Source organism: Macrobrachium nipponense, chromosome 19 (assembly GCF_015104395.2).
Source record: "Macrobrachium nipponense isolate FS-2020 chromosome 19, ASM1510439v2, whole genome shotgun sequence".
Lineage (NCBI taxonomy): Eukaryota > Metazoa > Arthropoda > Malacostraca > Decapoda > Palaemonidae > Macrobrachium > Macrobrachium nipponense.
The window spans coordinates 52795953-52814087 of NC_061088.1; the positions used below are offsets into that span (position 1 = coordinate 52795953).

General features: G+C 35.6%; 1 protein-coding gene across 3 annotated transcripts in view; it reads left to right on the forward strand.

Moving 5' to 3' along the window:
• Positions 1-18135, forward strand: part of LOC135216961 (golgin subfamily A member 4-like) — a 275501-nt gene that overhangs the window by 200871 nt on the left and 56495 nt on the right. For all 3 annotated transcript variants that reach the window (XM_064252500.1, XM_064252489.1, XM_064252492.1), the window contains exons 22-23: positions 2093-2278; positions 10307-10531. In XM_064252500.1, the coding sequence (XP_064108570.1) occupies positions 2093-2278; positions 10307-10531 (411 nt within the window). The remainder of the gene's footprint in view (positions 1-2092; positions 2279-10306; positions 10532-18135) is intronic.

The window sequence follows — 18135 nt, forward strand, 5'->3', positions numbered from 1 at the left end:
GAATATTACTAGACTGTAAGAGTTTTAGCTTACAATTGCGTTTTTCGACCATTTCGGTAGAGTCAAAGTTGACCAAACGTGGTTTTTTTTCTATTTATCGTGATTTATATGCAAATATTTCAAAAATGAGAAAAGCTACAACCTTCAATTATTTTTTGTTGTATTCTACATGAAAATGCGCTCATTTTCATATATAAAACTTTATGTAACGGCTAATTTAAAATGGTGCAAACATTGCCACAATCGCACGTATGATTTTTTCGGAAGAGTTACCGCGCGGACGTAAAGAAAATGTTATTTTTTTCATAAATTCACCATAAATCGAAATATTGTGCTAGAGACTTCCAATTTGTTGCAAACTGAAGGTAAATGCTTGAATATTACTAGAATATAAGCGGTTTAGCTTACAATTGCGTTTTTCGACCATTTCGGTAGTCAAAGTTGACCGAAGGTTGAAAATTTGTCACTTATCATTTTTAATATGAAAATATTTCAAAATTGATAAAAGCTACAACCATGGGTATTTTTTAGTTGTATTGTGCATGAAATTGCACACATTTTCATATATAAAACTTTATGTAACAGCTAATTTAAAATGGTGCAAACATTACCACAATCGCATGTATGATTTTTTCGGAAGAGTTACCGCGCGGACGTAAGGAAAAAGTTTTTTCATAAATTCACCATAAATCGAAATATTTTGCTAGAGACTTCCAATTAGTTGCAAAATTAAGTTAAATGATTGAATATTACTAAAATATTAGAGTTTTAGCTTACAATTGCGTTTTTCTACCATTTCGATAAGAGTCAAAGTTGACCGAAGGTTGAAATTTTGGCACTTATCGTTATTTATATAAAAATATCTCAAAACTGATAAAAGCTACAATCATGAGTATTTTTTTGTTGTATTCTTCATAAAAATGGGCACATTTTCATATATAATACTCCATGTAACGGCTAATTTAAAATGGTACAAAAATTATGTCAAAGTGACGAAATAATTTCCGAGATGTGTCACAGATACTTTTTAGTGCGGCAAGAAAGAAATTTGCGCTTGCGCGCCTGCGTAACGATTGTAAACAAAACAACACCTTGATCCGTGAACTCCCAGCATCCCCCAAGGCGCGTGATTCAAGAGTTATTGGCTGGTAGGCCTAAAAGTATTTTTCCGCGAATTTTTAAAAAAACTTTTGTATGTCGACGTAAAATATGTCCAGTCGGCACCCGAGAGACAAAAAATGTCAACGTAAAATACGTCCAGTCGGCGTTTAAGGGTTAATGATAAAGTGGGTCTACAAAACTTCGTAATATTGTAATTATTGTTAAGTATGTGTTCCAGTGAATTTTAAAAGTGTTTGAACTGTATTTATAGTCCCAGGAAAGATTTAAGTTTGGGTTATAATTTGTTGTTTGTGGTTAGTTACTCAAAACTAAGGGGTTGGACTAATTTTATATAAAAAAAGATTAAGTGGTTTGATCACAACAACATAATTGAAATAGCATGCGTATTTGAAGGTTGTGTGTACTTTATTGAAAGTAATCTAAATTGAAGTTCAAATAGTTTTGATTGAAGTTGCCATAGAATTGTGTGCACCCAGCTAACATCATTCATTGGCAAAATCCACAAAAGGATTATATTATGATTGATGTATGACTTCACATTTAAGATACAGTGTCTATTAATAATTTGAGTTTGTTCTTTTTGTGTTGCAATTTACCATAATATTGACTCATTGCTATATTAAGTTATCTCTTATGTAATGTTCTTTCATGGAATTCTGAAGTTTTTGAGATGTGAAATTGAAAGAGCAAAAGTTTTGTCTTGGTGATCCAACTCAATTTAGTGATTTAAAATGGTTAAATGTAAAATATTAATTTTAATCATTGAAGTATGAAAGATAATTGTAATGTGAAGTTCAAATCACTTTAAAGAATGGTTTGTATCTTAAGAAATTATGTTATAAACCTGAAAGTAGTACTAATTTCACCCAAAATTTTTGGCTTCTTGCATATTAGAAAAGTACTGTATGAAGAGCTTGTGTATTTAGAGTATTGCAAATGATATTGCTGTAATTTGAAACTAAACTTTCAGGAAAATACTAGTGTTCCTATGTCCAGAAGTGCTTCAAGAGCAACATCCGATTCCCAGTTAGTCAAGGTTGCTGTAGGTAAACCACGAGCTGAAGGTCTAAATACCAATGATTCAGCGCTGTCACAAAGGTCAACTAGAACAACAAATAGACGAAAGATTCTACCAAGGGCAGCTTCTGTTGAAACAGTATGTATTATTTCATATTTGGGAATTAATTCAGTTAGGAGACAGATTTGTTAATTTAGAAAATAAATGCTTGATTCTAGAGTAATGAGATCCCCATCCAGACTGACTTTTCAGATAGCAAAAGTAATGATTCTCCTGCAAAGGTTTTTATTTCATCTTTTTGCTCATTATAATGTTATGGTATACAAACTACGTATTAGGCAGGCTTAGCAATTTTGTTAATAAATTGTTCTGGAATTTTCATACAATGCATGTTGGATTTAATTCATTTGACTATTTGCACTGTTAGCAGTACTTAGAGGGAAAAAGTTGGAAAGTTGATGCAAAATTTGGCTGATTTCAAAGTTATGTACATTATTGATCATAATTGGTTATGAAGAGTACATACCAGATGTAAATTACTGATTTTGTGTGAGATCCTCCAAACATAGCAGTTCTGATATCTTAGTGGTTGTAATATTCTAAAGGTGTCCTCAAAGAAGATTCAGCCCAAGTGGCACTATCATTCAAGTGATTCCTGTTGAGGAAGTTTGGTCAGAATCGGTGTTCCAGTGAAGGCATCCAGGTACCTGGGGGGTAAAACAGTGGTTTGTAGTCAGCAGATGAATAGAATCCATAAGCCTCAGTATTCACCTCAACAGCAGAATTACCTGCTTCCTGAGCTCTTGAAGGTGTGACTATAGGGCCCAAAAAGAAAGCATTTAAAAATTTATTTTTGTACATGTGACTTACCCAGTAATTATATAGCTAGAGTTTCCTACTCGACAACAGCCTAAATTCAAATTTTGCTGGTAGTGCCTCAATGGCTCAGTGTAGGTATAGTGTCATCCCCCTATGGCAATACTAGGAACGACTTAGCTAATCACGTCGTCGTGTTTTCTGCCGCACTCGACGAAACATTGAGTGCTTACTGCAGCTTGTTCTTGTTTTCCATTTATATCACCGGATTTCGGTAGTGTTACAACCACCGAAACGCATTCACAGCCTTCAAGCAGGGTGAGTCATGTCTTGTTTATTTTGTTCAGATTAACATCTATTTTAGCCGGGAATAATAATGGCCTTATTATAGTTGTAGAGTGGATCACTATTCAGGTAGATCAAATACTTTTGCATATACAGTGGTACCTCGACATATGTACGAAAATTGCTCAAGTTACGAAAGGTTGTTGCTGTAAAGTCCCGAGATTCGCCTGGACCACTGAGAACAATTTTAAAACTCCCGCGCCGCCAACTGAGTAAACTCGCCACCATCCTCCTGCTCTCCCATTGGTTCCTGATGCTAGTCACCCCATAAGATCCTGCTCTCCTATTGGTCAGCATCTACCCCTTGTGCTTTAAGTATTCTATTGGTAAAAGGATGCTGTAAATTGAAAAACTTATTCAAGCAATACATTTAATAAAAAAAAACATTAGGTAAAGATAGAATAAAGAATAGAAATGAATGGTTAGTATACTGTTTGGTAGTTTCAGTAGTTGAAGAGAGATAATGAAAATTTATGGCTTACTGTGTACTAGGAAAAGTGATTGCTTGGCGATCGTTCGATACTCAAAAGTGCTGGATGTTAACAGAAGTTTGGAAGCTTTTTTTTTTTTGTTTATTATAGTTAATGGTTACTTAATAATTATTTGAAATGAGTACATGCAATACATTTAATAAAAAAATTGTGAATTAGATATAAAATATAAAATAAATCAGACTGCTATCATTGAAGCCAACAAATACGTATTTTTTAGCATTGTTCTTCTGTTTTAATATAACGTTACGTATATGTTTCATTATAGCTGTCAGTAACTCGGTATCTCCATTAGGTAAAGATAGAATAAAGAATAGAAATGAATGGTTATTATACTGTTTGGTAGTTTCATTAGTTGAAGAGAGATACTAATGAAAATTTATGGCTTACTGTGTCCTAGGAAAAGTGATTGCTTGGCGTTCGTTCGATACTCGTAAGAGCTGAATGTAAACAAACGATTGGAAGGTTTTTTTTTGTTTGTTTGTGTATTATAGTTAATGATTAATTAATAATTATTTGAAATGAGTACATACTGATTATTGATAATTTTATTGGCATATTCTAAGCTTTTAGCTTCTTAGGTTTAGATGTCAGAATCATAGACTAGGCTACAGTAGCAACCGCTAACATAGGCTAGGCTTATTGCCAAGGGACATATGCTAAAGTCCTAATATATGCAGTAAATATGGGGTTGAACATTACATGGAGTTGAATATTACTCAAGTATGTACAGTATTTTGCCTTTTTGGAGTCATATTTCTTCCGTCGGATCGGCATCGTAACCCTAGAACATGTGTTGTAGGCCTGGAAATATAATTTACTGGGGTGTTTTTGTAGGGCTTGGAACGGATTAGGCATTTTACATGTAAAATGCGGTTCAAGATACGAAAAACTCATGATACGAAGGCCGTCTCGGAACGGATTAATTTCGTATCTTGAGGTACCACTGTATCTTTTTACTTACTAGGCTTAAGGGGAGCGTTTGAAAAAATAATTTTCCATTAATAACTCCTGGTCATGGTTTAGTTTATGTATAGCAAAAAGTCTGTATTCATATTTTCCTTCTTCCGTCCACATTCACTGGGACCCCTGCCCCCAAAAAAATTCTTTTTAAAAAAACTTGGCCGTAACTATTACAACTTAAGAGTTGAAATTTACGTGGTAGACAGATATTATACATTCGAATTAAGTAATAAAGCTTTTTTTTTTTTTTTTTTAATCTTGGATTGATTTCTTGGAAAAAATAATCCCAAAATTTTTTTGGGAAAAAAAAAAAAAAAGTTTTGTAGACAATTTATTTAGCTTCCATTTGCTTTTTGTTTCATTAAAATAGGTGAATTCGTTACGTAGGAGTTTCCATTTGAAGGTAGATAAGTTTTGTTTTGAGATATCGGCCTCCAAAGTTTTATGACAATATTTTTTGCTTGTTGTCACACAGTTTGAGGTTTTTATGACAAATTTGATATATTTTATTTGCATTATCTGTGATTATTATTTTATGTTTAGTGATTATATTTTATATATTTAGGCTCCTGGTCCTCCTCTTTCCTCTCTTTTGGAAAGACGATCTTTCGTTCGCATTTTCTGTATTGAATATCTATAACCGTTTCTACGACACCAGGCACCAATTTATAACTATAAAGGTTTTTTTTTGCATTTATATCTGAAATTTATAAGTTCTTTCAGCCACTTCACATTAATAGTACAGTGTTTTGAGAATCATCCACCACTCTTTTTCTCTTCTTTTTTCTCCAATTCTTCTGAACTTATTAGCAAATATATACAGAAACCCCTACTTATAATAGGAGATTTTAATGCACATAATCCATTATGGGATACTAATAACCCCACTGACCCATCCGGAGTCAACATAGAAAAAACTATAATGAAACACAAGCTGTGTTGTCTTAATGAAAGTGAAGTTCCAACATATTTTTCAAATACACACCTAACCTTTTCTTCAATTGACATTTCATTATGTTCAAATGATGTAGCCGAGAAATTTGAATGGAACAGCCTAGACGATTCATACACAATTGACCATTTCCCAATCATTCTGAACTACTTAAGTAATATCAAAATATTGTCACCTACAAGATATAATATTCAAAAAGCTAACTGGGATAAATATTTCCTATACACACAAAATATACCACCATTCCCACATAATGAAGATCACAATACTACATGTGAATCCTTCTCAAACTTCATAATAAATGCTGCAGATAAAAGTATTCCAAAAACCAAATCACATTCCACAAAATCCCCTATCCCATGGTGGAACCCAACCTCAACAACCTTAAGTAAAATAAAACATATATTGGGTCGCAATCTTAAGACTCAAAACTCGCCTTAAATCACTCAACAAAATGCCCTATAATATAAACATATTAAACAAAATAGTTATAACAAACAACAATTAACCACATTAAACCACTATATACAAATATACAGCCAAATTTAGAAAAACGGTAATAGCTGAAAAAATCGCATAATGGAAGGAAAATCTCAAACATATCTTCAAACACATCCACAAGGAATATCTGGCAAAAGATAAGGAAAATCAATGGAAAATATGTAAGACCTCCAAGAAGTGCAATACATTTAAATGGAAAAATACACCATGATACTTATGAAATATGACAGATTTTTAACCAATTTGTATTTTTCATAACTTACAAACCTGAGGTCTTAAAATTAGGTTAAATACTCAGCGCCAGCTGGAAACCTGTAAAGTTCAAATATAATTGGAAAGCATTTTGAAAACATCAGTGCTTACTCCAGCCTAGATATACATTTTCAAAATATCAGAAAACAGAAAGAAAATATAATACAGTGGTACCTCGAGATACGAAATTAATCCGTTCCGAGGCGCCCTTCGTATCATGAGTTTTACGTATCTTGGACAGCATTTTACATGTAAAATGGCTAATCCGTTCCAAGCCCTCCAAAAATACCCCAGTAAATTTCATAATAAAGCTAAATTGACCAATAAACAATGAAATACTACAACAATTTGGACCATTCAATACCTAACTTAATAACGTACTGCTAATTACCTGTAAATAAAGTGTATTAGTGTACATGGTATACAAGAAATACTGTACGTATGTAGTAAAATGTGGAAGCTTACTTTTCGAGTGAGGCTATCTCCGAAACATAAAAAAATGTAAGGAAAACATACATAAACTAAAATTTACGAAACACATTAACAAAACTGTAACACTTAACTTTACAAAAAACTAAAAAGAAAAAGAAAAATTTTTTATTTTTTTTATTTTTTTATTTATTTTTTTTTTTTTACTTTTTTTATACTTTACGTAGTTTTTTTTTTTTTTTTTTTTTTATACAAAATTTCAACTTAATCACCACTTTCAACTTTCTGTTTTTTAGTATCACTTTGTTCTTCCTTTTTACTTACTCTTGCTTAATACTAAAGGCCTCTTTAAAAAATAACGATCCAAGGAAGATTGCTTCTGCCTACTTTTCACAATGTTCCTGAAACGACTCAGGCAAACGTCATTGAACTGCGCATGCATACGACCTGTGTGAGCCTTTTCGGGGTGTCTTTTTTTCTATAAACTATTGCACTATGAAAAGCGGCTAGAACATCCTTAATTTCTGCAGTTGTCATAGGGTCCTCCTCTTCCTCGCCGCTGGTAGAGAACTTCTCTTGAACGATGTTATGTTGCATGCCCTCCAACCCCTTCAGGTCATCCGTCATAAGCTCCTCTTGGTGCTCCTCGAGAAGGTCGTTGATGTCGTCCTCGTCGACGACCAGCCCCATGGACTTGCCAAGTGCAACGATCTCGTCAAGATCGGGTTGGGAAACATTTTCGGGAGCATCAACTGTTTCTGAATCTACTAGTTAGAGTTGACATTGTGATGGTGTTTGTGTCATGTGTATTTTAAAAAAAATTTCTGATTTCTTTCCACAGAAAATGGAAAAAGAAGAGTACCTCTTGAGTGACGACATATATGATATGATTGACCAAGATCTCTCTCGTGGGATAAGTGACCAAGATCTCTCACATGGGATAAGTGATCAAGGTCTCTCTCATGGGATAACTGGAAAATTTGTAAGGCTGGTAGAATCTCCACTCCCTGCTGAACAGAGGGTGTTGACCAATCATTTACAACATGCATACCAGTACGTACTATAATCAAGATACTTCAGTTCATGTTGAAGGTCAGCAGCCGAACATTCAGTACCCAAATCAGTTGCAGAGAGAGCATTTGGTTGAACAGGGTTTTGATGGACACCAGGGCCAACAGAGTCATGAGATGCAACAATTAGTAGATAATTATCAAGACTTGCAGCCGTTAATGAACACTACGCGCTGGCCTTGTGGGAGATTGCCGTCTCCGTTATCGTATCGCCAGCGATTTCTTTGTCTTTTATCCAGACAAGAAGCAGCCGTTCCATCTCGTTGTGCCCGTGGGTCCTCTTGCTGGACAAAATAGTGATGCCCTTGGAAGGTGTAGCTGCTTTGATGACATCCTTCTGTTTAAGGATGGTGCCTATTGTCGACGGATTTCGGCCGTATTCCTTGGTGATCACACTCAATCGCATACCAGCTTCATACTTCTTGATAATCTCCATCTTTGTCTCCAAAGAGAGCATTCGCTTCTTTCCGTGAATTTTAACTTTCTTGGGACCCATGACTACGTTATCTTGTACGTAATTTACGTATAAGTAGAATAAAGTTTTCGCACAACACGATAAAGTACGTTTACTGCAACGAAATCACTAACGAATTTACTTTACTAAACGAAACGTTAGACTGAACGAATACCGCGTGCGTACAATAACGATACTGGTACTGAGTGGCCGAGGCACGCCACCACGTACATAGATGCATGATTGGAGGGATGCTGGCCAATAGGAGAGAACGATCTCATGGCCGTGACTAGCATCAGGAAGCAATGGGAGAGCAGGAGGATGGTGGCGAGTCTACTAAGTTGGCGACGCGCGAGTTTCAAAATTGTTATCGGTTGTTCGGGCGAATCTCGGACTTTACAGAAACCTTTCGTATCTTGAAAACTTTTTGTATGTAGAGCTGTTAAATTTTTCGTATTGGCTTTCGTATCTTGAGTTTTTCGTAAGTTGAGCCTTTCGTATCTCGAGGTACCACTACATAATATTAATTTAAGTACAGTTAACTATCAATTTAACCTGCATTTTTCAATGCGTGTTAAATATTAAGATACTGATATAGTACTTAACTTGAAAAAAAAAATGGAAAAAAATGGCCTCTTCAATACTGTATGAAAAAAATGGATGTTCTACTTGAAAATAGGGGTCACTTGAATCATTTTCACACTTAGTTGTAAGCCATATATTTTTAAGGATAATGTTACATGTAGCATGACTGAAATATCAGTGCTTTAGATGATAGTTTAAGATACATTTTTAGAGGCAGGTTTGGTTTTTTAACTGTTTAAATAGCCATTTTAAGCATTTTGAGAGTGGGATATTAAGTATTTGTAGGTGTTTGTGTATCCCCTACAAAAACAGGGGCTTGACTGTATGGGTTTGTTTCTCCATTACTTTTTTATAACACACTAATTGGTATGCTGCTGAAGAAAGTAAGAAGTGGGAGATTTTAGTATGGAGGCAACTACCGTATTTTGCTGGTGTATTAGAAACACTTTTTTTTTTTATTGTTAATTGCATAAACAAAAACTACCCTGCATATAATGCTGCCGTATTACATATGGGAGACGGAGTACCTTAGGCTAGGCTTATGCCTTTACCACAGCGAGCATAATGGGTAGGCACAAAAGTTGTTATTAATGATAAAACATTAAAAAACAAGCCTAATTATTGAAGTGAATTTTGTTACTAATAATAAAAATAATATTGAAAAGCTGAATTATATGCCTCTTATCACATATGCCTCTTATCACAAACTTAAGAAAAAGTGCTTACGCTATGTTGGCAGTTAGCATGTCAACCATTTGCAATGAGTGGATGTAAACAAAAGCCTAGTGCTGACTGTTGTTTATTTATGGTATATTTCAAACAAAGTCCATACTTTATTCCAGTATACTCTCACATTATTTTATTTCATGGACAGAATCATACATTTTTCCCTTCAAAATCGCTTTGAAATATCTTTCAATAAATGTGTGATGAGGCATAGTAAAATTGTCTTTTTCCACAAAATATGTGAGGGTGCATCTTTTATACCGGCAAATGCAGTACTCATTAAGGGGTGACTAAATACTGCTTTGCTGATTGTAACGAAAGAATTACATATTGCTATAAATTATTTGCTCAATTGGTTAAGTAGTTAATGTTTTTCATCATTGCCAAGTATTTTATTCAAACTTAAGAAGTTGCTGGCTTACACAGTATTCTACCAAACTACGTCACATTTTTGAGGTTGGATTTGTTTAAAGCAATAAAAAGCTCAGTTCTTATTAAAATATTAAATCACTATGCTAAATTTGGTGAAAAAATGCACCTTTCATGTACTGTCTTTATACTTCTCATCTTTTCCTTGCCTAGGTATTTAAGAAACCTGAATCACAAAGTTTGTCTGCTGAAGCTGTTCAGAATGTGAATAAAGTAAACTTAGCAACAGCTGCTACCAACATAAAAAGAAAGGATTCTAGTGCCACAGAGAAGAGTGTTTCGGATAAATCTATCGGACACCGTTTCCCAAAAGATATGGTCTTTAATTGTGAAGATGAAGAAGAACAGTTCAGTAACAAGTTTCTTCTTGATCTACAGGTATGTTTTGTATTAGTGTGTTTGTTGATGAATTATTCAGGTTAAAGTTAACTTGGGACAAAAATATTGGTAATAAATTGCAATTGTTCTTATGGGGATACAAATACTACACCTTCCATATATGAGGTATCCTACAGTGCATGCACTGGACTGGTTGAATTTTGGATAACAAGGATGGTAAAAGGAGAGGACTTAGAACCACTCTCTGACTGACGCCCGACTATTGCATCTTCAACTACTGAACAATTAACAAGTGCTTTGCTTTGCCTTTGTTCCTTTTTATACTCTTTTATTTAGCTTGTTTTTTTGTTTTGATAGTCCAGGTCAAATTTTGTAACTCAGTTTTCAACCTGTTTCCTTCCTCCAATGGGACACAAAATTTTGCCTGGTTACTCAATCCTGGTGACAATACAGTGGCCTTACAGTGACCTTACAGTGACCTTACAGTGACCCCTCCCAGTATCTCAGAATTTGTATGATTTTTCATACCTTCTTGGACTCGGTAGAATAAGTTAATAACTCATGGTTACAATTTCTGTTGAGACTCAAAGTATAAAATAGAAAATTAAAAGTTTTTGAACATGCTTTTATTGAAATGCATTAAAAAGTGAAAACAAATTTTTTTAGCTACACCAGGATTTTCTTACAGTTATTCATGTCTGCAAAAATAAAAGCATGGGTGCCAAACATGAAAGGAAATGCTACAAGAAATTAAAAGAAAAATAAATTTTTCTTGTAGCATTTCTTTGCATGTTTGGCGCCCACGCTTTCATTTCTGTGGACATGATTACTGTATATTCTCGTGTAACGTTTGGTCTCACTTATCGTGTGACCCCTAAATTTTCACCCAAAAAGGGATTTTGTCATGTACCTTGTGTATCACATGAGTTCCTATTTTGAGAGTCAGTTTATAAGGTTGGTGGTTTGGCATCCTAACAGCTGATTTGAGTCAATACGGGTATGTGCTGCTACTCGAATTACTTTTCTTAAAAAATCATAAGAACTGATCATAGAAAATTTCAAGATTAACAGTGTGTGTGTGTTCATAATGTTTTAAAAATGCATAGTACAGGTAATAAATCTTTGGAAGACGGAAAACTAACATAAATTTTGTTGTTGCCAGTTGAGTGGAGTATAAAGGATGTGACCAGCAGGTAAAGAGAAGTGGATTAGCATTCCTTAAGAGATAAACTCTCTCTCTCTCTCTCTCTCTCTGTAGGGGGAGTAATGCACCTTTTGCTGTGCACAGTAGGCAATACTTGAGGGTTTTTTGCAGCGTCCCTTCAGCCCCGAGCTGCGGCCTCTTTTAAATCTTCTACTTTACTTCCGTTCAAACCACCTTTCTACCACCTTGCCACTCTCTCTCTCTCTCTCTCTCTCTCTCTCTCTCTCTCTCTCTCTCTCATCTTGTGACTGCGAGGATTTCTTCCTTGTACATCTTTCATTAAAAAAAAAAATGTATATATAAAACTTAGACATAAGATTGATGTAAGGAGCTGACAGCTACCTCATGCTTCAGAACAGAGGCTTTGGAACCTCTTTAAATAATGCAGGGCAGATGCTTGCAGGTTTCCAAAAACCAAGATTAGAGGGATCCTGGGGCAACTGGGGATGTAGAAATGGAGTGTTGCTATTGTGCCATGTTAAGCTAACTCCTTCGTGTAAGGAATGACCACCCTTGCAACCACTAGCTTGTGAGTGAAGGCTAAACTGCTCTGAGGTTGCAGAGCTTTTGTGCCTTATTGGAGTCCTAGCCAACTAAAAACCCCAGACAAGCTTTTGTGACACTGATTGTTGAACTTCCAACCCATGGGGCCTGCTGGTGTGGCCATTCCTTGGGGATTTTCATGGTTAGAGGAGAATGCATTCAGGTCATAAGATTCTGGCTGTTCATTGCTGTTGGAAGTTTAGTAATTTAAGAGATGCTGCTGTTCACTGCTGGCAAAAAATCATTTGCTTAGGCTAATTGTGTTGCTCAGTTGGGAGCTGTGACACATTTGGGATCGTCTAACAACAGGGAGACTATGTTAGTGTGGCAGCAATAAAAGGTATCCTGGCAACGAACTATGGAAAACTGTCCATGGATAAGCGGATGCGGCGACTGTGGGAATACTCAACCACCCCCCTTTTTCCTTTTCAACTGGTCACAATAGAAAGAATACTGAATTAAAAGCACAGGTAGAAATATTGAAACCAAGACACAAAGATGACTCAAGAAAAGTTAAAATCAAAGCACACATGTGCAAAATGCAGTGTTAACAAGCAGTGCATAGACTACAAAGAGGCATGCTCATCAAAGCTAGGTAGTCTCAGAGTGTCTCTCCTGTCAACAAGAACAGGAGATAGCTAAACTGAGGAGGGAAGTAGAAGAATTAGCAAAGGAACTAAAGGAGTTGATAAAGGACAAACACAAAGGCAAGAGAAGAGAAGACAGGATGGAAAAGGAAATTGGAGACCTACAAAGAGAAGTCACAAACCTTAAGAAAGAAAAATGGGAATTGAACAACGACATAGTAGAAAACAGAGAAAGTATAGTGCAAATTAGAAAACAATTGCCTAAGACTAGAACCAGAAATGAAACAGAAACAAGCACTAGGCTAGGTACAAAGAAAGAAGCTTACAATAATAAAGATGATGAATTCAAGAGATCTGTTGGTAGAAGTGTGATAGCAGCCAGAAAACACAATTGTCCCCCAAAAGGAATCAACAAAACGAATAGATTTGCTGTAATCTCAGAAGCAGAAGATGAAACAATCTTAATTGGAGACTTGTTAGTAAAAGAGCAGGGCTTAACCTCTTCATTACCGAAAGTTTGTTTGGAGGTAGGTCGGTACCACCATTCAAGTCTACTACACCGCACCGGGTGCATGAAGGTGGTACGCATAGTACCACCAAAACTCCTCTTTTCAGATAGGGACTTCCAATCATTCTGTAATTTCGTTTTGAAGAGTTTGGAGCAAAATAAACAGTATGACACGATGCCAGACGTATGATGAACCCAAAAAAATATTATTACTGCTTATAGTAGTGTGTAGGTGACAGATGAACTGCGTCTCAACAAAAAATCACAAAACCAGACAAGCGTAAACATGTAATAACTTCTACCCAAGTATAAAACCAGTTGTATCATCATTTACTGTATTTATTTATTTATTCACTTATTACATTTTACAAATAAAAGATATGAACACCAGATAAATAAAGGTAAAAATAAAGCCTTATAGTAACTTTATATATTAAAAACCAAACCAGAGAAAAAGCAAAAAAGCGATTTTTTCTGAGCACAAGAAACTTGAAAAATTAGTTTAGATACCCCTGATGCCCCTTAAGTTGTTTTCTTTGATGAAACTAATCTTAGAAAACGTAGAAAATGACATCGACCAATTTTTGAAAGATATACTATAAAATTTGCGATTTCCATATTTATTGGCGGGGCTTTCGCTTTAGTTTTTGCTCCTTTTTTTGTTATTACGTGCTTATTTACTGTTCTATTTTGATAATACTTTATGTGCATGTTCCAGGTGCGATATACCAACATTCTGTAAGACCGAATTTCTATTCAAGACTGTAGTTTTCTCACCGACCACCAGTGTCCCTTGTACAAGGGACACTGAGTTTCACATTTTTTTTCATAAAATCATTTATTTTCCCTGTAGGATGATAAAACTAACAGAGAATATGCGTTATTATAGTGCTAATAATACCTGATAATTTCATTAGCTTGTCTTGATTAGTGTATTTTTGGCAAATATTTTTATGATCGGCACCCCTCCAAACTGGAGTCACTACCGAGAGATTCAGTTCGGCAGCGAACGCAATGTTTACATTCTGCTCACCCACCCGGTAAAGAAGGGGTTAAATTTTGTTGCCAAAAACAGAAGTAAGAGAAAAGTTAATCCTTTCCCAGGTGCAGGAGCAAAGAAGATAGCTGAGGCAGTAAAAAAATCAAGGTAAATAATAGAAAAAGTGCAGTCATAGTGCAGGGAGGAGGAAATGACTTGTTTCTAGAAGACGGAGGAACTGGTCAGACAGAAGGCCATGTAGCCAACCTGACTAAAATTGTAGAGAACATCCAAGAGAAAACTGATAATGGCATTCTTATAGGACTTTTGCCCAGAACCATTGTAAGCCATAGGCAGTTGGAATCAATGACAGACTGGAATTAATATGCCAAGAAAAAGGTGTTAGGTTTGTAAACTTTTGGGACATATAAAAAAAAGATGGAACTCACTTGAATTTGGGAGGAGCAAAACTAATAGGAAACGTTCTCAACAAAAACCTCTTGAAACACCTCAATGAACTGAACTTTCAAGTTAAGAAATGGGAAAGCTCCCAGAAGCTGGCTAGTAGTAGCACTGCAGGCAACAGTGATGGTAAGGGAAACTAATAAAGCCACTGAGGACAAAAGAGAAGATAGAAAAGTCCCTCAGAGTGGCACAGTTTAATGCACAATCAATTCGGAACAATGTAGATATCTTCAAAGCATTGGTAGCAAGTGAGGAATTAGACATAATAGGTATCACAGAAACATGGATACGAGAGGCAGTAAGAGACTTCGTAGGAGAGTACCAGATAGCTGGATATAAATTGTTCAAAAGAGATACTCAATAAAAAAGGTGGAGGCGTTATGTTATATGTTAGGGACCACTTCAGTCCAATAGCCAATAGAGTGTAAAGTTACAATCATGCAAGAAGTGATTGGCATCAATATAACCAGCCTAGGGAGGAAGATAACTTTTAATACTAGTGTACAGACCTCCCCACCAATCACAAATGCACGATGAGGAGCTGTATGCACTACTAGGACAAGAGGTAAACAACAAATTCAGCATAATAATGGGAGATTTCAATGTAGCAGTACATTGGGACACGATGACCTGTGCATCAAATGTAGAAGGAAAGAGACTTAGATTTTGTTAAAATTGAATTCCTCCACAAATGGGTTGACAAACTCTCTAGAGGAAACAACATACTAGACATCGTCCTATCAACGAAAGATAATCTAGTATCTGACCTTTCAGTAAGTGCAAATCTAGGCAAAGCAACCATAAAATGATCTAATTTCAAATTAATGTCCAACATAAAAAAGAGAAGATATTAATGAGATTAAGGAGTACATTAAAAACCTAGAGTATGACGAGAACACAGGCATAGATAAGCACTGGGAAGCCTTCCATGAGGAATACACAGAAAAATGCTCTAGATGTATACCATTAAGGCAAATGCTAACAAATGGCAATCCTCAGCCAAGTGGTTCAACAGGGAAATTAAAGATAAGACAAGAGAAAGAGACAGATTGCACAAATAAATGAACCCACACCCAACACCATTAGAAGTGAGCAGCCATAAAGAACTCTGTAGATTGGTGGACAAATTAGTAAGAAATGCAACGATAAATGAGGATAAGAGGGTTGGGTCAGTTTGTAAAGAAAACCCAAAAGGATTCATTGTGCATGTTAATAGTAGGAAAAAAAATAGCATAAGTCCCCTAAGGGACATTAGAGGTAACCTGGTGAACTCAGACTTGGAAAAAGCAGTTATTGAATAAGTTTTTGACTTGTGTATTCACAACTGAACACACTACCTCAATACCAGAACCTGCTATGAAATATGAAAGGGCAGAACCACTGGACAAAATAATATTTACAGAAAAGGACATTAAAAACAAAATAGATAAACTCAAATTCAAATCTCCTGGCCCGGATGGGATTCATCTATGAGAAATTAAAGAGTTAAAAGAGGAGCTAGTTCCTCACCTATATAAACTCTACAGGAAAAGTGCAGAACAAAGAAAGGCACCAAAAGGATGGAAACTAGGAAATGCGCCCCCAGTTTACAAAAAAGGTCCAAGAGAAGAGCTAGGAAATTAAAGACCAATCTGTGTAACGTCAGTCGTTTGTAAGGTTTCTGAGTCCATAATTGCAGATCAAATTGTGGACACATACAGAGAAACAACTTATTGTTTAACAGTCAGTACAGTTTCAGACAAAACAGATCCTTCCTATCAAACATCTTGGAGTTTTTTCATAACATGCTAGGTATCTACGACAGTAGTAGAGCAATAGATATGCTCTACTTAGATTTTCAATAGACCATTGGCAAAGTCCCACACAAGAAACTGATGACAAAAGTTAGAGCTTTAGGAATTGTAAGAGAAACAGCAGACTGGGTCGAAGACTGGCTAACTTATAGAAAATAGTCGTAATAAGTGGTGAAGAATCAGAATAGGCGAATGTAACAAGCGGAGTTCCCCAGGGTTCTGTGCTTGGGCCCTCTCTTGTTTTTTATTTACATTAATGACATTGATGTAGGCTTAACTAGCAGGATAGCCAAATTTGCATATGACACCAAACTAGGTGTAAGTGCAGCAGACCCAGATGCAGTGGAAAGTTTAAGAAATGGTCTAATGAAAATAGGAGAGTGGTAAAAAAAATGGCAAAGGCCTTTTAATGTAGATAAGTGTAAAGTGTTACAAATAGGAACAAACAACCCTCATGTCAGCTACATGTTGCTTGAGAATGACATAAGTAGTGTAGAACAAGAGGAGGACCTTGGAGTCATTATTACCAAGGACTTAAAATCCACAAAACAGTACATAAAAGCAGAAAAGAGGGCACAGAAACTAGTGGGTTACATAGAGGCAGTTCAAATACAGAAACAAACTGTGCTGCAGTCACCAACACTAAGAAAAGACATAAATACATTAGAAGTACAGGTAAGAACCGCAAAGTTTATTCCATCCAAAGACAACTAGAGAGCCTGAACATGTATTGCTTAGAAACAACAATAGCGAGGACAACGAATAGAAACATTTAAAGTACTGAAAGGCATAACAAAAGTAGACAGTAACCTATTTACATTAAATGAAAACCAGACAAGAACTAATGGATAGAAACTAGAACTGAAGAGATACAACACATCCCATTGTGGGAACTTCTTTACATACAAGATGTGACACGTGGAATAAACTGCCACCAGAAGTTGTAAACAGCAACAGTGTGGAAGAGTTTAAAAGAAAGCTAGACAAAATCATAAGGACACTGAATGCACAGTAAAACCTGCTCCTACAGTTAAGTGAGCAAACGATGTCTCCTCGGATGGACTAACAAGTCTTTGAGACATCCTAATCCTTGTAACTCTCAGGAAAAGTTACTGTTAATTTGAGTCTTTAACCAATAGGTATTAGCATGTAGTGTGCGTGTGTTCATAATATTTAAAAAATGTGGAAAGATATAAAAATAAAAATTTATAATATGCGGAACAAACCTTCGGTCTTTTAAAACATTTGTATTGTGACATTAATGTTTTATTTATCATTAATTCTATCTTTTTAAAAACTTTCTGGGAATGTGGTAATGTTTTAGTGTTTCAGAAATTGTGTTTCGGGACATTCGAGATGTTAGAGGTTCATGTTGCCGACAAGATTTATATGCTAGGATTCGGCTTTCTAGCATGAGAGTATCCCTACACCAACTTACATGAATTTTAAGTGTGGACGATGTCTGATTGTATTGGTCCCTTCTGCTTGCAGGACCATTATGATTGCGGTCTCGTCTCTTTTCCATCATTTTGGTGGGGGAGGAGCATGAGTTGTACGGGTCACT